Source organism: Tympanuchus pallidicinctus, unplaced genomic scaffold (genome assembly GCF_026119805.1).
Source record: "Tympanuchus pallidicinctus isolate F22 unplaced genomic scaffold, pur_lepc_1.0 scaffold9, whole genome shotgun sequence".
Taxonomy (NCBI): domain Eukaryota; kingdom Metazoa; phylum Chordata; class Aves; order Galliformes; family Phasianidae; genus Tympanuchus; species Tympanuchus pallidicinctus.
The window spans coordinates 16217906-16241404 of NW_026294813.1; the positions used below are offsets into that span (position 1 = coordinate 16217906).

At 40.0% G+C, this 23499-nt stretch overlaps 1 protein-coding gene across 7 annotated transcripts in view; it reads left to right on the forward strand.

The window, feature by feature from the left end:
* UBAP2 (ubiquitin associated protein 2) overlaps positions 1-23499 on the forward strand; it is a 127106-nt gene that overhangs the window by 1625 nt on the left and 101982 nt on the right. For all 7 annotated transcript variants that reach the window (XM_052670645.1, XM_052670646.1, XM_052670640.1 and 4 more), the window contains exon 2: positions 20521-20660. In XM_052670645.1, the coding sequence (XP_052526605.1) occupies positions 20562-20660 (99 nt within the window). In that variant the 5' untranslated portion in view covers positions 20521-20561. The remainder of the gene's footprint in view (positions 1-20520; positions 20661-23499) is intronic.

Consider the following 23499-nt stretch of genomic DNA (forward strand, 5'->3'; position numbering starts at 1 on the left):
ACCTTTTTTTGTTTGCTTGTTTTTTAAATATTTACCAGGCCCTTTTAGGAATTGTCTCGGATATATTGTGATCTGTGATGGAATCTGGGCTTGCATTTTTATCTGAGTGACTCACTATTTATACTTGAGTTTGATCTCTCTGTGGTGGTTTGAAATAACTTGCTTAAAGAATTTATTTTTAACTCTATGCTAGGTAACTGTAAAGCAAGGTAGGCTAAATCATTTTGCAGCATTAATGATGTTTTGGGACTCCAGGAGTGTTACATGGAGAAACTGGATTAACTGGTGTGAACTGATTTTGATGTATAGTCTGGAAAATGGGCATGCTTTTTGTTTATAACCTAAACAGTCTTGGTAACTTGGAAGAGGGAGGGAGGAATAGGAATGCTCTGTTCTCTTTTGTTCTGGCTACGATTTTATCAGCATATTGATTTTAAAAAGTGTTTATAATAATAAAACAGCAACAACAACAACAAAAAAAAGGCACTGAAATTCAGAACCTTGATCTGTTCCACTTCTGTTGTTTTGACTAGTCCTCAGGAAAGCTCCTGAGCTTGCAAAAGGGCTTCACTGTTCAAGATTAGAAGTGCAGGTTTACCACCAAAGTATAGGGTAAGCCAAGGAGAACCCCAACAACAAAATCTTGTTGGTCACTGTAACCTGGTCTTTCTGTTTTTGTTTTGTTATACTTTTGGGATTGTAGGGGTAGATGTGTTGTTTTATTTTTTCTTCCATGTGCTTCTATGCTATGTTTTCCTAATCAGGCACCGTTTTTTGGTATGTTTTATGTTTGTTGCTGGTGTCCCTCTAGTGATAGTGATCACAGCAGGGTGATGTGCTGTTTAATAGTACTTGAGAAATGCTTGTATAGCGGAATATTGATATTATGTTAATAACTAGTACTAATAGTAATGTTTACTTGTAATTTCAGTTGTGGTTAGTACCGGTACTTGGACATGTGGAAGGATAAGAAAGAATACAGATACGGATGATCTTATCTTTGTTTCATGTTAAGTAGAAGCCCAGGAGCAGCTCTCAGAAAAGCTGTGCTCTGTTTGCAGGTTTGCAGCAGCCTTGTATGACCTTGGTAAGAGGGAAGCTGAGTGACTTGTCCCCTTTACAAACGGCCAGATTCAAAGACACTTTGTGTTACATTTGTGTACTTCAAAACTGTTGAGCAGAAGGTGCGAGGAAATACAAGAAATAACTTGATTTCAATGTTGGTGGTCTGCTGTATCTTAACATTTTATTTATTTTGTTTCTTTCTGTCCCTGATACAGTCTGCTGGCTTGTAGACCCTTGTGTCCTGCTTGCTTCTCAGAGACTTGGCTTGGACTTGTGCTGTTTTTCATACGGCTTCCATAAACAGGTTATGTTCATTAAAGTGAGAGTTGGGATGAAAGCTTTTGAAATAGACAAAGACAGCTGTTGGAGAGGGTCCAGAGGAGAGCCACAAAGATGACTGGGGGCTGCAGCACCTCCCCTATGAAGACAGGCTGAGGGAGCTGGGCTTGTTCTGCCTGGAGAAAAGAAGGCTGCGGGGTGACCTCATTGCAGCCTTTCAGTACCTACAGGGAGCCTACAAACAGGAGGGGATCAACTCTTTGAAAGGGTTGATAACTGCAGGACAAGGGGAAATGGTTTTAAGTTGAGGGAGGGAAGACTGAGGTTGGATGTCAGGGGAAGTTCTTTACAGAGAGAGTGGTGAGGCGCTGGAACAGCTGCCCAGAGAGGCTGTGGATGCCCCATCCCTGCAGGTGTTCAAGGTCAGGCTGTATGGAGCCCTGGGCAGCCTGGTCTGGTATTAAATGGGGAGGGTGGTGGCACTGTCTGTGGCAGAGGGGTTGGAGATTCATGATCTTTGAGGTCCCTTCCAACCCTGGCCATTCTGTGTTCCTGTGAAATAGCTCCTTTCAACTACTTAAGGCTCATATCGTCCAAAAATTGTACAAAGGTTTTCCCTGTGCTACTCTAACATGGAAGTTGTGCTCTTCAACTTTTGCCATCTCTCAGGGTTCTCAGTCCATCCAGGGACCCTTCCAATCTGTTTCACAAGTTACCTGCAGCTCTTATCCCCCATGACTTCTCAATACTCTGAAGAGTGAGCAGTGACTTAAGACAGATTAAAGGTGATACGATCTGATGCCTGAGATCTCATCGCTTGCTCAGCTTGCTTTTACTGCATCGTAACTCTTTCGCTGACTGTGTTGTTTTATTGATGTTCTCTGGAGATTGTAAAACTGGCAGGATAGGTTATATGAACAGCTTTGCACAGCTCCCTTGAATGGAGCTCTTTCTAACTCTGAGTTCCCTGGAAATTCTTTTGTCTGGCTATCTTTGTGAGCACTTCTTCGTTTCATCTTCTTTGGAAGATAAACTTGCCAGATGTTCTCCTCCTCCCTCCCCAGCTTGTTGAAATCAAGTTTTCCTGCAGATGAGCGTGGAGGAGTCTCTGACCTGTTTAGTTCTAGTTTTTTTTGCATTTAAAACAATGAAATGTTTCCCATGCTGGGAGAACTTCAGTCTTTCTCAAGACCTGAGGCTTGCCCTACGTAGTACTTGTGTGGTGAACATTATGGATTTTTTTTTTTCTTGCTTTATCATATAGGAAACACAGTTTATTCCAGATCTGCAGAAGGTGCCAATTCAGAAGAATAATTTAGTATTTGAATTTCAAGTTAAGTGCAGATCTCAGCCATCAGATTTGCCCTTCTTTAACCTAGATTAATGGAAGAGAAGTCCTTCTTCCTATGATAGGCAGCCCTGTGGCTGAAGATGCAAAACTTGAATTCTGTGCCTATTATCCACGTTTCTTAATATTCCTAATGGTTTGCTGCACAGGAAGGAGGTCCTACAGTTCTGCTGTGGCTTTGTGTTGAATACTTTAGCTGTGTTTCCCATGACTACAGTATTGTTCCTAGAAGTAGATAGTTGGAGAATTATTCTTTAGAGACCGTATTGAGATTCATCTTAAGCAGAGAAAACTATTTATTATTTTTTTTTGCTACTGCTAAGTATACTGTTATACAGTATACATAGGTATACTGTTGTTAAGTATTTTGAGAATGGTTGATATAATGTGGAATGGAGCATGTGGTTTTTTAAAGTTTTTCCTTGTTTTCTGTTTGGTTTGAAATACTACTGGAGTTGTGGCTGTTTTATGGTAAATACTGGGCCTGTAATATTTCTTATCACATTGTCTTTGTTTCCTATAGTAGGAGTTAATTATTGTTTTTTTTTGTTTTTTTTTTTTTCCTTATTTGAAATCTTGCATTTTCATTTTTCCTTGATTTTAAAAAGTTTCTGTTTTTGTAGATACTGTTTTGGCAGTGTGAATCCAAAAGGAATCCTGATGCCAAACACTGCAGGACTGTACACATAGAGCATGTAGTGTACTGTATTTGGGAAGCTCTGGTCCATGCTTTGGCTGGGGGCTTTTATTTCAACTTTCACACTCCTGTTCTTCAGACATGATCTATTCTGACACTGATGGAAGAGTAGCCTAACTTACTGATGTTAACTTCAGGTGCCTGGACATGCTCAGGAGCAGTGCTGCACTTCCAGCCTTGTGCTTCTCTTTCTTTCAATAGTGACTGAATGGATTTCTGAGTGTTTTGAATATGGATGAAGTGCTATTAGGCAGCTATCTCAGATTTGCTTTAGAGGAGGTTGAAATGGTGTTAGGAGCTTGGTGGAAGCAAGTTAATAAGCATGCAGAAGTTGTTTAAATGTTTGAGAAAAGTTTGTGGCTTCTGATACGTGTCCTCAACCTCACCCTGTACTGCTTTTTGATGTTCCAGCATATCCAGGAACTTTCCCATGTATCTTAGGAAAATATTTTCTTTCTTGAATAGCTGTCTGTTGTGATTGCAAGTAGGAAACTCCTTGTGGTGCTATATGTTTACTCATATATATCACTGTCTGCAGTCTCATCTCTTGGTGGAGCAGTGTATGTTTCTGGGTTGAGGTCTTAATGATGTTTGCAGTGTCTGATTCAATTGAAATTACTAGACTTTCACTTTTCTTTGCACTGTCTGAGCAGAGAAGCTAGGGCTTGATGCTTGTGTGACATCTTTGAGAACAGTTTCACAACTTCAGGACTTTCTTCCCCTTTTACTTCACATGACCAAAGGCTGGCTGAGGTTGGCAGGGGCTGACTGATGCCAGCTGGTCCAAGCCCTCCCCAGGCACAGCTTGTTGCAGCAGGCTGTCCACAACCACATCCAGACTGATATTGGAAGACTGATGAAGAGGAGAGTGACTGAAGAATTCTCTGGATAGCCTGTTTCAGTGTTCTGCCACCTGGAGAGTAAAGGAGCATTTCTTCTTGTTCACATGGGTGCCTCTTGGGTTCCAATTGGTGCCCACTGCTCTGTGTCCTGACAGCAGTCACCATAGTAAAGAGCTTGACTCCATCCTGTGTGCAGCCTGCCTTCAGGCATTTGTAGACACCGGTGAAGGCTCCCACTCTTGAGCCTTGCCTTCTCTAGGTTAAACTTCTTGAGAAATCTGCAGCCCTTCGGGCCGTGTGGTCTTATGTGCCTTTTGGAAAGTAATGGACGATGGATTGAATTTTGGAAGGATGGTGATAACAAGTTGTTCTTGACTGTTCGTAGGTGGAAAGGTGAACGGGTTTTGGATATGCACGTAGAAGAATGCTATGAAAATGGAATAAGGTGCATATTTTAAGTCTGAGTAATTATTTTATTTGAAGATAGGTAATAATTGGGTGTCTTGGTGCTAGCTGAACTGAGGATTGTAACTTGTTAGTTTTGTGAGGGAGACAGGTTGAGCTTTTGACTGCCTGAGAGTGATAAAACTGTCCAAGTCCTACCTATGTATTCTCTGTCTAGGAATTACGTGCACTGTAAATGATGGTTTAATGTGCATGTAATGTTTATGAAAAGTAAGAATTCTTACTGTACCTCTGTGTACTTAGCAGTTCATTTTGCAAAGCTCTATTCAATAAAACGATTTTTGGAAATATTTCTTTAATGAGACTAAACACAGAACTTTATAGATTTAGGCGAATCTAGGTAAAGCAGAAATGAGTGAGATCTGCCTGTTCTTTCTACTCTTACCACTCCCCAGGACCTCCACAACTGTGGATAAAGACGCAGACGAAGTAAAGTGGCTAAAGCTGTTTCATGACTAGGGACCTTGAATCTGAGAAATGCTGGGACAGCTCTTTTTGAGCAGTCCTCTGAAATGAAACACCAGTGAGATTTAATTTCTGCTAGGAAACTTACCTCAAATATTTATGACTTATGCCTTGCTGTTTGTGATGATTTCTGGGGAGTGCTCTGAGTTCTTGAGTCATGAGAGTGAGGGAGGAGAAAAAATTTCAACTTTTATATATTCCTTTGTTAAAAAATCCATTAAAATAAAAATCCATTAAAACATAAATAGATGGCATACTAATTGTTTCTGGAGTTATAAAATTACCTACTTATTAGAAGTTACAGTGAAACATAGTGCAAGGATCCTCAGAACCATCCAACTTTGTATGATTTTAATATCTAAGCAAAATTTGAGCTTAAAAACATACTGTGACACATCTTACCTTGCAGGCTAGAACAAGCAAGTTTTGAAGATTGAGTCAGACTGTGCTAAGGAAAAGCTTTTCCATCTGGCAAACAAGAAGTTGCTGTTTGGGATGGGAACTGGATGTAGCAGAGAACAAATGGGAGAGTTGAGCAGCTGAAGTCGTTTTTGTCATCAGGACCTGATGGAGCAGTGAACTCCAGGGTGATCAGGAACTGTTTTATGGCTGTAATTCCTTTTATCAGCAGAGCTTGGCTGAAAGCTGACACACAGCTCTTCTGCCCCTTCCATTTACTGCTTGCTGTTAGAGAAAAGTTAGGATAGGTTGGGTGTTCTTTGGATAGTATTTTTCCCTCTGACTACACAGGTTGTGCAGTATGCAACAAGATGAGTGGTGTGAGCCAGAGGAGGAGGATGTGGCTTGGGGTAATTACATGGCAGCTTTGGGGAGGGACAGGAGTGGGGTAGGAGCTTGATGTTGTTGTTCTGGTAGAATGGGCTGCTACTTTGATTTTCTTGTTGGAGTTATCTGGAGTCATTAATGCTGGGGAACCTTAGTTGTGTTCCTGCAAACAAACAGAACTCCTGCTTTGAGCTGCAGTGCATTTAGCGGTGAAGTAGCGAGGCTCACTTTGCTGGAGCTGGGGAGAGCACAAGGTATGAAGAGTCCCTGTTCCCTGCATCCCGTGTGTCTGTTCAGTCGGTGCAGCGAAACGCTTGATCTTGTGGCTGTGCTTCTGTCCAGAACTGATGTTGCTCTGTTAGCTAGGGCTGCAGTCATGCAAGATGGAAAGCTTAGGGTTTGTTTAGTTTTATTTCTCCTGATATTCCTGCATGTGCTTTTCTGTTCTGCATTCTCATACACATGTAGTGCAGTGTTGATGAGTTAGCTTCTTTTTTCCCCCACAAGTTTACATATGAATAGAGTAACGAAAATACTATTTTTTTTTTTAATCCAAGATTTTTACTTTGTTCTTTTTTGAGGGAAAAATGTTAAGCAGAAAAAGGGATAAGCTGCCTTTTGGCACTGTAGTGATGGCGTGATTCATTTTGTTCGCTAAAATTACACTGTTAGCCCCCATCTTGCCCCTTACGTTTCCTTAAAAGTTGTTACTTCAAGCTTCTCTATTTCTCTTCCAGGTAAAGACAGCTCACATAAACAGAGCTTGGATTCACTTTTGCTAAACTGTGAATCTTAACTCTACGTATTTTATTATACATAGACTATAATCTACGTATAATACTCTACAAAGAGTACAAAGATTCAGCTGACAGCAGTGCCCAAGAGACTGAAAACAGAGTCTTACAATAGTTTGTTTTTTTCCAAAGGTACTTTTGGATATATATTGGGTATATTTGGATACATTCTGTCACGTTTATGTCATGAAATTTTATGGGTAGAATGGTGGGGAGCTCTGCCGTCTTGAAATCTTAAAAGAGCAGTGAGGAAGAAGTGGCAGGCTTAGCTATTCCAGCCTGTTTAACATTGAATTTCCAAGTAGTTCAGCTTCTGAGGTGTATCAAATTTTGTTAAAATATTGACCTATTCAGCATCTCCACTCCTTTAATTCAAAAGTTGTATTACTTTTAAAGTGACCCAAGTTTCTAATAATCTGTGGATGGAACTCATCAGTATATTTTTTTCCTAAGACTATATAAATTGAAGATTTAATCAATTTAGAGTAAGTTTTGAATAATAATAAAAATAAAAATAATCCTTGCTGAAACTCATCTTAAAGAAGATGCCTTGAATTTTTTTTTCAATTGAATTTAAATCCAAAACATAATGACTCCAACGATCTGAAAGCTGACTGAAAGTGTTGCACTTGTCTGTAACAGAAACTGAATATAATAAAACAGATCAAGTATTCAATTGTGGTGTAAAAATACCCATCATTGTGATGATGGAAGGTAGTTCGTGGTACTGAGGATTAGACTTTTCTTTCAAAAGGAACTCTGAGTTTAAGCTTTTAAATCTTCCACAGCAGTTGGATATTTCTCTAGAAAAATTTGGCTGAATAAATACTTGTTTACCGCAAAAGAACTTGAGATTGACATCAGTGTCCTCCTAGCTTTTGAACGACAACTTGTATTTCACTCATGTTGAAATCTCTACTGCCAAATGAGTCCCAGATAAACATTTATTTATAGTTGCCTCTCAAGTAAAATTACAACCTTCTGTGGATTCATATGAGTGTATGCTGTTGATTTCTGGTTCCTCGTGTTAATTCTGCTTTTTCTGCTCACCTAATTCCATTGGATTCTTTCAGCTCTGTTTTTCTTTTATAATTCAATAGGAATTGTAATAATTCAGGTAGCAAAGTTCTTTGTTCTCAAATGTTTCTGATTATTAGAACATTAATATTAATAATGCTTATAATATCAAACTAATATGGAAGGCCTTACTCTTGATGGTTGTGAGTTTTTTGTTTTTGAAGTGTAAATAACTTTTGAGAAGTTAGAATGGTTGAAAGGAAGTTCCCTTATGTCTCTGGCTTTGGGAACAAGATAATCTATTAAAACATGCTTTTTTCCTTCCTTTTTCCCCTGGGGGGGGGTGGGAGGTGGGAGGTGGGGGGGGAATCTGTATGGAGCACAGTGTTTTTCTTGGATGAGTTCATATCTGTTCAAATGGACTTTCATAAATAAGTGGAAATAAAGTTTCTCCTTAAAATTGTTGTCTGGGGCTCCACATATTCAGTGGTATTTAAATGTGGTGTGTTGAGAGCTGCTTTATTGCATTCCGTGAGTTTATGTTTGATTGTGGAGAGAAATCCCTGGGATGTAGCTGTGATCTTACAGTAACCTCCATGACTGCAGGTGTCACAACCTTAGGACTGCATGGCAAGGTTCTTTGTGTGTTACCAAAACTATGGTCACACTAATGCCTTCTGCCCTGCAGCTTTAGAGTGCAGCAGAAGGGTTGGCAAGTGTGGTGCTTTAAATTGTAGATGCATGAAAATGTAGGGTCCACAAAAGCAGTGCCTGTACCTACAAGACCCATATACATGTAAAGACCTGCCCGGACTCCTGTGGACATGTGTGTATCAGTGTCTGGAAGGAGGCACACGGAGTGTTTTTTAGCCATTGACCTGCTTCTAATAATTCACCAGCCTTTGGTGATGCTGCCCTATTTTCTGTCAGTATTCTGTATAAAGGGTTTTGCTTTTATTGGGCAAGGCATGTAAAGTGATGAGGGGTGTTTTTTTTTCTTCTTAATTACCTTGTTATCTTTACCTTATGCCAGTGTATCAGGTTGTTTTTGCCAGTTTTTAAAAGCCGTGTTTCGGGCAGCATACTTCACTAAACATGAAAACAGCCTCGGTGTGTTAAATTGAGAACACATTTGAAATGTTTTGCATTTAAAGCTTGCTTGCATTTGCTTTCTTCCTTTATTTACAGTGTCATCGTGGCCTTTACAGCAAGTCCCTCTTGGACTTGACTTTCCACATTATGTTCTGCAAACAACTGGAAGTTATTATTGTGATCAGAAAGTTCTTAGTCCAGTAATGCAACTTTTAAAGCTTGTGATATTTTTGTCTTGCTTATCCCTTGCTCGTCCCTTGCTTAACTTTCATGTATATACACTCTGTTGTTTTGCTGGGGGAAAATTGATGTTTACAACATATACACTGAAATGGCTTTAAAGACTGTAATTGCCAAAGCATTTGTTCAGTGACATTTTTATAGGTACAGTATAATGTCTGAAGCTGGTACCTGTGTTATTTAGTGCTGTTGCTAGTTTTATGCTGCAATTAAGAGAATGTGTATTCCACACACAGCCTCAAAATTCACGTGTGCTGAGGTTGAGATGCTGCAATTAATATAAATAAGCTGGTTCAGAGACTAAGATGTGAAGAGTGCAAGTACCTTTTTTTTTTCACAAGTTCCAGCAAAGTTCCTGGTCTTTTAGGTGGTTGGTGGAATAGACAAATGGCTGATATCATAGAATGTTTTAGAAAACGGAGTTCCTATTTAAACTTTTTGATGTTGCGTTGTGCAGTGAAAAGTTTGCGCGTTTGTGGAATTGGAGACTGGTAGTTTAGTTTAGCATAGGAATAAATGACCTTCCAGAATACAAGGATATATTTAAAATGGAATGTAAGCAATAGAAAAACTAGCAGATAAACTTATGTGCAATCAATGTTTATAATAGTCTAGTTATCGAGCGGATGGTTTGGAAGAAAAAAGTGCATGTTTTGCAAAACAAATCTGTACACATTGTTCTTTTGTATTATAAGCTACGCTGCCTCTGGAAGATATATAGTGTGAGAGCTCCCATTGCTGACAGACGGTGGACAGGACTTGTAGAATAAGGTGAAGGTGGGGGGCTGCAGCAGCGAGAGTGGGTCTAAAAGAAGGTGAGTATTTTTTTTTTTTCTCCCTACTTATATTGGAGAGAAAATAAAAGTAATGAAACTTAGATGATTTGACATGCTGTCTAAATAGCTCATCTCTTTGGTTATCTTGTTTAAAGAAGAGCTCACTAGAGAGAAATTTCATTTTGATATTTTAATACTGACTGCACAAGAACAGGTCTGGATGATTTGAGTCCTATTTAGGTTTGAATTCTGTTTGGAGGACAGTTCTGTTTGCATGTTCCTCTCTGGTATGTTGGAAGTTGGGAAGGCTGTTAATCCTGCATCCTTCCATAGTTTGGTATCATTTTGATTGAACTCTGACACTGCTCTTCACTATGGAAGGAGCAATCCAGAATGGGCAAAGAATTGAAAATGGTTTTTGTGTGGTTTTCAGGTCTGTTTTGTTTCTGGGACTGCTCATGTCTGAGCACCTGATAGAAAGTTTGAGAAAAAGGCTCTGTTTCTCACTTTTGGAAAAGTGAACCAAGTGGCTGTGAGTTTTCATCAATATTTTCTGCATAGTTAGAGCACTAGATTGTTAAGGAAGTAAGCCTGTAACACTGCCACAGAATCTTGCTTGTTTGGGAACTTTTTATTCAGTGGTATAACTTGCTAAAAAAAGTGGTTTTACTGTAATAGATTCCTCTCTCTCGAGATGAACCTCAGGAAGTACCATGGTGTTGGGGGAAATTGCAGAAAGATACACTGGAATATTCTGCTTTATTTAAAAATCTTCCCCCCTCCCAGGACTTCTGGTTTTGTTTGTTTTCTTTTTTGAATAAGCATCTGTTTGTCAAGTATTCGTCCCCCTGCTGTACCCCAGGTACCCAGCTCAGGAAGCAGGGTTGTGTGAAGGTGTAGGAACGGTATTATAGGCCTTTGCTGTTGCTACCAAAACTCTTCAGCTAGACTCAGAAATTTGCTGTCTTGAGCTTTTAACGTATCTCACAGGTACAACCTAGTGGTTATTTAGTGTATTTGCCTTCGTATCACTTGTGGATTGTAACTTATTGCTTTTTGTATTGAGTGTAGTAATGTGATCTGAGACGCTGTTGCAGGCCTTAATAATCCCCTCCTCTTCCAACCTTTTTTTAAAATGATGCTTTCTACTTTGTTGCTCACTGTCAATGGTATTATGAATTAACTGTGTGCCCTTTTTTTGAGGCAATTGAGCGCATTCCTGCAAGTTTGAGGACATCATAAATGTCTCAGCTCTTACTTGGCTATTTTTACTCCTGTTGCTCGTATCTGTTTCTATTCAGAGCATTCCTTTGGAAGCTGTTTGAGGAGAGCGTGTTTCAGCAATGCAGGAGTGAGCTGGAGGGGGCAGGGACAGCAGGGGTGCGCCGCGTCGCTGGCAGTTGAAATCCTACACTGAGCGCTTTTCTTGCGTGCTACCTTCTTTGTAAGGTCCTTTGTCAAAGGAAATGCTCTGCTTTGGATATTGTCCTATCTTCAAGCTTGTGCTAGCTATTTCTTTTTCTCATTTGGAGTATCTGGGTTCCAATTGCTATGTTCTTTTTGGGCTTCTTTCAGTGTTTGAACTGGATAACCCCAGTTAGAGGCTGCTCAGATACTGATAGCTGCATCAGAGCAAGTAGCTGAAATATGTTTCTGCTGTTCAGTAGGCAAAGCTGACAGTACTAAGTACCTGTTCCAACATGCTCCTCTTTCCACCCTATCAGTTCATCATATTTTGGTAGATTTGGAATCAGTTTTACTTTTCCTAGTAAGTTATTTTTGTGTGTGTTTTAACAACTAGCATTTGGTTTTCTGTTGAATGAATTGCTCAAATTCTGAGTTTGGCTGACTTTGTTGTAATTGCAGTAACTGATAGGTCAGTGATGCACTGAATGTATTTGCTTTTGATGGTTGTGCCTTACAGCTAGTGATATTGACAATGTTCTTTGCAGAGAGAGTGGTGAGGTGCTGGAACAGGCTGCCCAGGGAGGTTATGGATTGCCATCCCTGTAGGTGTTCAGGGCCAGACTGGATGGGGCCTGGACAGCTCGATCTAATATTGAATGTGGAGGTTGGTGGCCCTGCTGTGGCTGGGGGTTGGAGATTCATGATCCTTGAGATCCCTTCCAACCCATGCTTAAATGGTTCTGAAAGTTCCTGCTGACGCTGGTACTAGATGTGTGGGTAATAGTGGCTTTGAGATGTCAGTCACAGGATGGGAAGACACCACAGTGCAGCTTTAGTGGTGTAAGTCTGTTGTATGCAAGATGCTTTGGCTACTTAAATACTTTTTTCCTTGTGGTATTGTGAGTGTGACCTAGGATCATCTTTCTGTGTTTTCTTTGAGGGTAACATCTTTCTTGTCTGGTTTTTACTCTACAGATGTTTCCTCATCTGTGTGTGTGTATATATAAAAATATACAAATATACTGATGTAGCCCTTGCTTAAACTGTTGTAATATATTCATGTGCTCTGAACAGACCCAGGTGTCTTAATGACCCCCCTGCTCAACTCAGCTGAAACAGAAAACTGTACAAATTACTAGTTAGCAGTAAGGGGAGACTTTGCCATGTGAGTTTTTGGTGAAAGAACTTCCAAGTCATCTGGCACTGTCTTTCCAGACGCATCTGTCTTGCTTTCCTCCTCCCCTTTGAGGGAATGCAGAGGAGCAGCCCTTTCAAGGTGGTGCTTTTGATGGGTTAAGGATGGACGTTAAGTGCATTAGTCCTGTGAAGGTGAAGTTGGTGTACAAAATCTTGAAGGGTTTCTCTTGCCGGTCAAATTCCTTTAAGTTTGAGTCTCTACAATTAATGCCCAAGACTGAATGCCGAAAGATACTTCTGCACTTTGGAGAAAGAAGTGAATTCTAGATTAATGTATTCTATGTTGGGTAAACTGTCCTCATGTTGGTTGATTGTATCCTTCTTTCTTGCTTGGATAGAGGAAATCCCAAGTATTTGAAAGGTTATTCTTTACAAATTGCTTGCAGACATCGAGGTACCTTGACATGAAGAAGCATTTCTCATCAAAGATCAAAGTCCCTGTTCTCTTACTGGTGATCAAAAGACTGTGTATGCTTTGACATGGTGATATATTCAGGGTCACTCTTCTGGCAGAGTCCTTTCCTGTGAAGGTTGGTTGCTTTTTTTTTTTCCTGTAAGGCTTTTTAGTGATTTTTATTGTTATGTGCAGAGGGCTTGATCAGTATCAAGTCTTGCTGTACTGAATCCTGCAAAGACAAAACATAATGTAATTTTTGATAATGCCACGTGGCTGCTGAAGTGCATGTTCCTCCTTTCCTCATGAACAGGATTCCTATCCCTTGTGTTGGATACAGTGTATAGCCACATAGCTTCCCATTGGATAAGCTTTTTCAAATGACCTGCTGTTTTGTGTTAGGGGGTTTAGTTTGCTGTTGGATCAGCTTACTGAAGGGACTCGCTCTGCAGCTGCAGGATTGTTAGTCGGACTGAAGCTATGTTATGTACATGGGAGCCAGGGAGCAGGTCTGCCATTCTTGGGGATTGCTGGTACTTGCATGGTATTAGATGCAAGGTGAAACTTGATTATAGTGGAATAAAGGATTTGGGTTGTGCCTTCACTATCACTACAGATGGAAAAGCCAAATCCCCATCAAGTGAAATTCCACAGTAAAACTGAAATTTTGGTTTGGAGATTTTGTCCCAAACTCTGTGCAGCTGTCCCTGGTTTATTTATGACTTTGGCAAGGCTTGTGTTAGTTCTGTCTGCAGAAGGTAATGAATTTCAACCCTGAAAAACCTGCTAGTTTAGTTTTTCAGGTACAGTAAGTTTTCCTTTTGTAAAGTACTAGTTTTTTTGTTTGTTTGTTTGTTTTTTAACAAGTCTCCATGTAGGTAATGCAGAGTATGGTTCGATCTGAGTGTTTGTTGCAGGGAGTGACTGGGCCATAATATTGTTCTGCTATCAGATTCTTTGTTGGAAGTAGAAGATGCTGTAGTTCCCTTTCGTTAGATGTCACTTAGGAGACTTTGGAAGGGAAAATGACATGGACTTTTACTTTTTATCTTCATTAACTGATCTGATCCTTCTGTTTATTTGTTTATTCATTTATTTTACTCTTTGGTGGGGAGTGAACCCAGAGAAACAGATGAAGAGATTTGCAAAAACTGTTGGTTCTTCACCACTGAATATAGGAGCGATGGAGTAAACTGTAGTGTTTACTGACTGGGCCAATATTATATTTCCATAGGCTACAAATAGGAGAACCCGAGTAGCTGGAAATAAAGGTGTTGCTTTCCTTCCACATCATGAGGAAGTAGGGTATGTGTGCGGCTGGGCCAGTGTCAGGAACCTCTGTTGTCTTCCCAACCCAAGATGGTGATTAGGTTGACAGTTCAGGATGAGATGTGGCATGGGCAGTGATGGAAGAGGTTATCTCTTTGACTTTTGTGGTATTTAGAGAGGGTTAGCTTCAGAAAAGTCATTTCTGAGAAAGAGGATGAGAAATGAAATCTTTCTGTGGAAGACAGCAAGAACTTGCATAAACTTTCCCTTCAGGTGCTACAATATCAGGAAGGGACCTTTCTTTAAATATTTCTTGGCAGAAACTATACAACTGTATTTCAAAAGTGAATTGCTGTTGTCCCTTCCTTACGGGATGCCCATTGATCGCTGCTTCTTTAAGAGGATTCCTGTTGTCTGTAAAGTATGTTTATATGTGGGCAAACACAGGCTTCTTTTCTTTTGAGTCCATGTCAACAGCTGTGTTCTGGCCTTCAGTATAATATAGTAGGATTGCCTAGGGGGAAGTAACATGCAGTTATTCTTTCTGGGTCTCTTTATTTCTTAAAGCTTTGTTACAGTTGATGCTAAGTGCAGATAAGCAGTGCATCTGGCAAGTCTTTGTAAACCTGGGGTTTGTAAATAGTTAGGACAGGCAGCAAAACTATATTCTTTCTTGTGTATGGAAATCTACCAAATTGCTATCTAAAATCGTGTTCTTCTAGCAGAATGGCAGCAGATGAGAACAGTGACTCTGTGGAAAATTTATGGCTGAAACATCAGGCAGAGTCCTCTGATCTTTAGGATGCTGCACTGTTTGGCTGTCCAGAATCACTGGTGACTTTTGTCCTCTGTCAGCAGTGAGACAAGGCAGGCTTTGCTGTTTTTTGTTCTTTTCCCTTTTTTAGCATTCTGGAGATTACCTTTGCAGTATGAAAAAAGAAATCCTGAATAGAAGCCAGTTAATATTCTCTGATGTTTAGTATGACTGGTATGTTTTTTTAAAAAAAAAAATAAAAAATTTGGGAGTACAGATAATTCCTTCTGAAGTTTCTGTGTAAGGGCACTCATTGCCTCAGAAGTGAATATTTGTGAAGAACTGATGGGGACAAGGATGTTTATTGGATATACTTGGCAGACTTTTGATGAATGCTGGAATAATCATTATTATTAAGGTTAAGATATTATTAGATTAAGGTATTATTAGTAAGAAAGTGTAAAATGTTATCTGCTAAACAGAAACACTAGACTAATAACAAAGGTTGATATTATGAGGTTAGAAGATTTTCTTAATGGTATTACTTAACATTCATGACTGACACGTGCTCTGCTAGTGAAAAGCATACACTGTTCATTGCCAGAACCACATCTTCTTAGAGGTGCCCTGGATACGTGACCAACCTTTTCATCTCTGTCTTTTGAAAACTGGTCGCTTCTTTCTCCCAAAACAATGTCTGTTCTTGTAGCAACTGTTCTATTTGTTTTTCCCTCTATCTTTCTTTTTATAACAGTTGCTTAAAAATACTAATCTTTAAGATTAGGTTTGGTTTTAATCTCATGATGAGAAATGATTAATTTCTGTAGCTCTAGGGTGTGTTCTTCCTTAATTACAGGTTTACCGAGTGGATTGCAGAATAGCAATTTCAAGCAGCTGCTTAGTTGGTTATAAGTAACCACCTATAAATGAGGTGGTTAAGAATACACAGTTGCTTCTTCCCTTAGCTTTGGGAATGGAAGAGCTGTAGATGATGGAAGTGTGTGTGTTGGGTTTTGCTGGTACTTGCACTGACTGCTGGGCACTCCCAGCAACCTTATTTTCATGGAACTATATGAGAGCATACAGATAGTACAACTTTTATCTCCTGTGGTGTTTGACCAGTGATCGAGATCTATTCCTGGCCATGAATATTCTTCCTATTTAGTATAGGATAAGTTAAGATGAGACCATAATCCTCCCAGCATCCATTAGATGAGGTTCAGCATTATTATCTTGGGGCAGTACAGACATGGAGTAGTCGGCACTTTTTGTTAAGAACTTTTGACTCTTGTAAACTCCTTGCCCTTTCCAAGCAGTAATAAAGTTGTGAGGTTATTTAGACAAGTCTTCATTTGAGGGAAATGCATTGAATTCATGCTAAGCTGATGTTGATCTTTTCCTTGTGCTTCTTCCTCATGCTCTTGTCACTCTACTTCCTTAGCAATACAATCTGGACTCGTTGCTCATGTATGGTAGTCATGCCATCATGAGACGATGTCCTACAGCCTTTTCCCAACCCTGTTATTGCAGTAGATCATTGATTGAGTAGCTTTCAGGAGAGGATAAAAGGGCAGTCATGGTTCTGTGATGTTCACACAGATGTCTGCAGTCTTCTTTATCGCACCTTCTTGTCCAGAGTCAAGAAAAATTGCTTGCTTGAGGCTGCCTCAGGAAGAGAATTAAAACTGCAAATGATTTGTTCAGGTTGTGGAAGTGAATATTTAACTTCAGAAGGATTCTTGGAAGTCAGATGGTACTGTGGTGTTGGATCTGTCCTGAAACTTCATCAATAGATTGTCTGTGTCTTGCAGGGCCTGCCATGCTGATCTATATTCTGTCTGTCTTGATTTTTCTGACTTTCTGGAGTCTAGATTTCGTGCCCAAGGAGGCTTGAAGAAAAGATCAAAGAAAGCATTATGATAAACCTGCTTTTTATGTTGGTAATGCTTTTACTCATTGATTTTATTTTTTTTTCTTTTGGTCTTCTTTGTAAAGCGCACTGCAAAAATGCAGCTGTGTTGAATATGACTCTGATGTGGAGACTTGTAGGGGTGGAATTTCATAATCCTAGAGGAGTTTGTTGTAGGGCATCAATGTTTAGTTGCTGGCTTTGGACATGAAAATAGCTGTTCCATTCTACTACTGGTGCTGACGTCTGCAGTCATGTCTGCGCTTTTGGACTAGGCTTGCTGTACAACAAAACCTGGATATTTAGGATGATTTTCCTTTTAAATGACTGTTTCTTCCAACTTTTAAGTGTAGTTATTGGCTGAGATTTGCGTATCTCAGTGTGTGAGACATTCAACATGGCTGTTCTGTTAAATACTAATTATGGTTTCTGTTTCCCATTTCATTTATGTAAAGGCTGTCTTCCTGTGGATTATTAGAAGCCTTTTATTTTACAGTGTTATAAACAAGTGTATCTGTGGCGTTATGAGACTGTGGTTACTTTACAGAAGTTTTGGGAATTCTAATCTCTTACGCTTTGTTCTGCTTTTCTGTCTTCTGGAGGTCTGTTTTGCTTCATGTATATCTGTTTCTTCCAAATACAGCTGTTTTGACTGCTTGCTTCAGTTTCGGTATGTTTACAAGGTCAAGTACTAGCTTGGAATAAAGGACTTCAGCCCTGAGACAGACCTTGGTGTCCTGAAACATCTGCTTGTCTGAATATTTTTTTTTTTAATCTTTATTAAACAGATTTTTAATTAAGAGTTGTCTTCTTCTAGTCTCAAATCTTCTTTTCTCGTTTGATCTACAGTAAAAAATTAAGTTCATCCTCCTCATTGCTATGACAACTGCTTTGTGAGCAAGGAAATGTTCCTGTTCAGATCCATCTCATTAATTTTATTAATAATATCCCATGTAGTGCTTGACATCCTAGTCACTGTGGTAATTAGCAGGCAATGGCGATCTGCCTGCTTCAGCCTGCTGCTTTGGACCTCACAGCTGTGAGATGTGCGCACGGCTGGTGTGGGACGGTGGGCGTTTCTCCTCTGCACTGCCAGCAGCAGATGAAGCCCTTCAGCTCGGGCCTTGCTGCGGCTGCTGTCAGCAGTGCTTTTAAGACAGTGGATTCGTGTCTGAAATAGATGGTAGCATGATCTTGTTGGCTTGAAGGGAACTTCAGACTGAGGGTGTGTTTGTTTCCGTGCTTGTCTGAAGCAAGTCCATGAAGAGAGGCTCTCACCTTTGCTGTTTTTCTGCTTTGGACCTGTTGTCATGTCATGCTGCTCACAGTGCTGTGTGGTCAGCAAGATTAGGATCTTGCCTAAAGATCTCATGATACCATAAGATTATCTGGCACCATTCTGACCGGCAGGCAGACCTTGCTACATAGCATCATTCCCCAGGAGTGTTTCAAATGTTCATGTGCTTTCATTTTTCCTTAAAAGATCCTTTCCTTGTGGAAAAACAGTCATAGCTTAAGCAGTTGTGGTACAGAGGCACCGTACTGTGTGTTAGGAAAGGCAGAACAGGCCCAATCCTTTTCTGTATCCACATGTTGCCTGGCTTTCACATAGCCATAGGCAGACAGATATTTTTAAAAACAGAACCTTTGTCTTAACATGTGCACTCCAGTCACATCCGAAGCTTGAATCTCAATATTTTGAGGAGCTTTGTTTAGTTAGTGAAAGTAGAGAAATTAGCATGTGAAATGAGTGTCAGAATTTCAAGATACCAAAATCTATGTAAACACAACTTTAATTCGGAAATGATGAACAGGTTTAGACCCAGCAGTGCTCCAATTCTTCAGCATATCTTTGTGAGTGGATTCTAGACGGTCATAGTTTAAACTGTTAGCTTCTCTTTCAGATGAGTTTCTCTTGTGCTTTATTTTCTCTTTGGGGCTTTTTATTATTACTTTTAATCACCTGATTGAAATTGTTTTGAAGTATCCATCAACTTGTTGCAGAACAAAGCCAACCCTCAGACAAACCAAAGGTTGTTATTAGCATATATAAAATTGAGTTAGTCTTAAGGCACTGGAATTTCAGTCAGCATAGTTTACAATGGATTTTAATGCAGTGAAAGTAATGCTTAGTGTTCTGTGCACATTCTAAGTTTAGTGCTTCGGCCCTGTGGACAATCATGACCAGAGTGCTTGGTAAGCACTGAAGTTGTTCAGGCTGTCTTCGTGACTGCTTCACATTTTGCTTTCCATGGATCATCTTGCCAGAGCTTTAGTTACTTTTGACTGTATTTGACTGTTAGGATGTTAAAGCACAGTGCTCTGAAAGCCTGTTAAAGGGTTTAAAAGACAATGAAGTTAGACTACATTAAGAGACTGCAAAACACATTGGCTTTGGTGAATGTATTTATAAATTGTCCTGATCGCTGTGAATAAAACACTTTGTCCTAGTTCTGATCATACTATGGCTTGTTCCTGGTAAAGGCAGGCATTTTCTTGTTAAATATGTAAGAGTTTGTGGAAGTGTGTGTCAGGCACAGAGCCTGAGATAGCTTTAACAGTCGCGCAAAACAGTTCAATGTTGGGTTCAATTTTGGCCAACAAAAAAATATTTCTAAATTGAGGATTGTAATGGTGTTAATTGTCTTTGTTATCTAGGTGAGGCTTCTGAGTTCCATAGATCAGAAACATCGCATTGATCTTCAGTTTTTGAGTACACATTGCTTGTAAAAGCTGGTGACCAGTTTGATATTGAACACATTCTTGTCTGTATAATCACAGTTATTTGCTTGCTTTTAATTTTAGTGTTATTTTGCACTGAGCTCAGCCTTGAGCTTGTGCTGAAGCTACTTGCCCTGGCAGGTTGTGCATTGAGACACATTCTTGCACCAAGGCAGTAGTGAAAAGTCTTTGCTGCAACGTTGCACATCTTCTGCCCAGTGGCAGCAAGTATGCATTGTCTTTACTTCTCTATATTTGCAGTTTTGCTTCCCAGTGTTGCAGGGATGGAAAACAAGCAATTGACGATGAATATTCTGAGAGCTGTTTTCAGTTATCGTACCTACCAAAAACCTTTTTTCATCTGTCAGTTTTGTGCTAGGTGTTGTACAAATGTGGGGGAATAATAAATTTCTTGTTTCAAAGATTATGATTCTAATGACCAAATGAATTTAAGTAAAAGCTGACTGTCACAGACCAGATCTAAAGGCATCTAAAGGCATTTAAAGGCAAGGGTCATCATTTCTCTTTCAAGTGAGGGATGATGAGTAGATGTTGGCTGCAACCTCTTTATATGTGTAGGAAAGAGATTTAATGATAGGGAACTGTCTGGTTTGTGAAAGTGATTATTTAATTAGTGTTCTGAATAGCTATTATCGTGCTTAAATTCCAGGCATCAAAACGGGGGGAGATATTGCAAAAATTTAGAGAGTTACACAGCTGGAACTGCAATCTCAACAGATCAGCAGAGAGAAAAGTCTAGGAGTTGTAGATGTTGTCTGAAACTACAGATCTAGACAGGTCCTAATCAGCTGATAAGAAAGCTTTTTATCCCTTTTACTATAAAGACTGTGATAAATCCAATAGTAGTGTTTTTTGAGCTCTTTTCACAGGAATCTTTGTATAGAATTCCTGTTAAAGGCGAGTAAAGCTGCATCTACTGCATTGTATGTTTCCTGGGTATTGAATCATTGCCACTTAACGCACACTCTTTTTTCTCTTTCAGATTTTCTATTTTGTACATACATTGTTTTGTATATACTGTATATGATGACTTCGGTGGGCAGTGAACGTACCCGGGGCACTCGGGACAAAGCGCAGATTTCAACCACGCAGCCAATACAACAGCAGAAACAAGTAGTACAGGTATGTGCTACTGTACAGTAATCTTCAAGTTGAAGGTGTGTAATGATATGTGCTTCCAAAAGTCAGTAAAAACTAAGAAAATAAATTGTAGACTTATTCTGGAAGAGTATTTGATATCTCACTTTAAATGTATAATCTAGCACAGCATTCAATTGTTCCTGTGTTCTTGTCTCTAAATGAGTTTGTGTTTTTCAGCAATATTTTCATCAGTGAAGAATTCTGTGCTTATGTGTGTGTCAAGATTTTTATCCTCTGACCTCAGCGTCTTCAGGTTTCAGCCCTTCCATATGTTAGCCTCATGGTGCTAGAAGATTCCTTGTTCTTACAGGCATTTGGGTGGGTGGGAAAATCTTTACTAGACACATACTGTGTTCTACAGCATGATTCAGCAGATCTGTAAGTCACAAAATACTATATTTCTTGTGCAGTGTCTTCACACAAAGTGAAATGAAGAAGATTGTCCACCAATAGACTGGAAGTATTTTGAGTGTCTGTGAGATTAGCTCATTGTCTTGATTTCCAGCAACAAAGTAGTCAAGTTTGTGTGCTTGTCTGGGTTACAGAGAGTGCAAAATTTCTCTGCTTCTGGCAACTCTATTCTCTTGTCAGGTACTTCTCCAAAATTGGACTCAGTTCAAGAATTGCCTCAGTTCTTTGCTGGCAAAGAGCATATCAGTCTAGAGGTGCTCCCTTGGGAAGTAGTCTCTATTATTGTTTTCCAGACTGATCTTTAACACAGAGAGACTTCCTTCCTGTTTTATACAGTATTAATTATGTGAACTAAAGCCCTCATCTCCTTGCATTGCAGTGTTTTGCTTACTGGTGATTCATGCTAATGTGTGGATTTAGAAAGTGACTTTCAAATAGATGAAGCTGAATTTGTTTTTGTTCTATTATAATTTAGAGTGCTGTGGGATGATGAACTTCTCAGCCAAACAGAAGCACATGAAATAAATATGTAGACAGAGACAAGCATGCTAGAGGAGTTATAGGAACATGGCCCAGAAGTGTGGGGACCAGACTAGGAAAGCCAAGTCACACTTAGAGCTAAACTTGGCTGGGAGTATAAGATACAACAAGATGGGTTTCTCCAGATACGTAAGGTAACAAAAGAAGATATGTCATCTCTGAGTGAGTTGAGGTCTTGACTCTGGCTGACATGGAGAAGGCTGGGATACTCAGCTGTTTGTCTTAGTCTTCACAGTTAGTTTTCCATTCCTGAGAAAACTGGCAGATGAAGTGGCTGAGCTACTACTTGAAAACTTGTGGTGATTAGGTGAAGTCCTCAGTGACTGGAAAAAGGAAGACAACCTCTGTTTCTATAAAGGGTGAAAAGGAAGATCTAGAATACTACAAGCTGGCCAGCCTCACCTCTATGCCTGGAGAGAACAATGAAGCATGTTCTCCTGGAAATCATATTAAGGCACATGGAAAGCATTGGGGTGACTGTGGATGGTTAGCATGGCCTCACAAAGGGCAAATCGTGCCTAACTACCCTGTGTGGTGGCCAAGGGGAGAGCAGTGAATGTAATCTACCTTGACATAAGCAAGGCTTCTGATGTGTTCCCACACAGCATCCTTGTCTCTAAATTGGAAATGTGGGCTTTATGTACTTATTCAATGGATAAGGAATTGGCTGTATGGCTACATTCAGAATTGTGGTCAAAGGGTTGATGTACAGTTGGAGACAAGCGATGTACTTCCAGCGTCCGTGCTGGGACTGGTACTGTTTAATGTCTTAATGACACTAGTGATGGATTAGAGTGCACCCTCAGGAAATTTGTGCATGACACCAAGCTGAATGGTGCAGTTGTTACTCTAGAGGGAAGGGGTCCCAGCGAGAGCATCCTTGACAGGCTTAAGAGGTAAGCCTTCGCAAACGTTACAGAGCCAAGCACGAGGTGCAGTACCTGTGTTGAAGCAACAGCAAACATCAGTGCAGATTGAGGAGTGACTGGATGGACTGCAACCCTAAAGAGAAGATCTTGAAGTTGTTCGTTGATGAGAGAATCAACATGAGCTTGTAGTTGTGCCCAAAAAGTCAGTCATATCCTGGGCTATATCAAAAGGAGAGTCCAAAAGGGCAAGGAAGATGATTATTCGCTTCTACTCAGCATTTCTAAGACCCTGTCTGCTTTGGAAGTCCCAGCACACAAAGAGCATAGAGACCTCAAGGCTGATCAGAAGGCTGGAGCGCCTCTTCTGTGGATACTGAGGTCTGAGAGATCTGGGCTTGTTCAGCCCAGAACAGAGTAGGCTCTTGGGAGATATTATAGAGACCTTCCAATGCCTTGAAAAGTCTACTGGAAAGCTGGAAGGGACTTTTTATCTGGAAGTTTAATGATGGGACAAGGGGTAATACATTCAAATTGAAAGAGGAGAAATTGAGATTAAATACATGGGAGAAATTCTTTCCTATGGGTGTGGTGAGGCATAAGAGCATTTTGCCCAGAGAAGTGGGTGCTCCATCCCCAGAAATGCTCATGGCTGGGCCATGGATAGCATGATCCAGTGAAAGGTGTCCTTGCTGCTGTCAGGGGGTTGGAAGTAGGTGATCGTTAAGGTCCTTTAATCCAAATTATTCTGTTATAATATTCTGTGAAATGATGACTTCTCCTTTATTTTTTTTGACATATACAAGACCAGTTTTGGGCAGATGGGAGCAAGTCTATTAAAGAAGTGGCTGAGAGATCAGAGATGATTAAATTAGTTTAGGCAATTAAGAGGAGATCAAGAAAGCTAGGTTTGCTCAGCCCTAAGAGGAAAGGCAGGGTTTATTCAGATGTCTTTTTTGAGGGCGTAGAAAAGGTAAAGTCTAAGTTTTATCAGAGAGATCTGA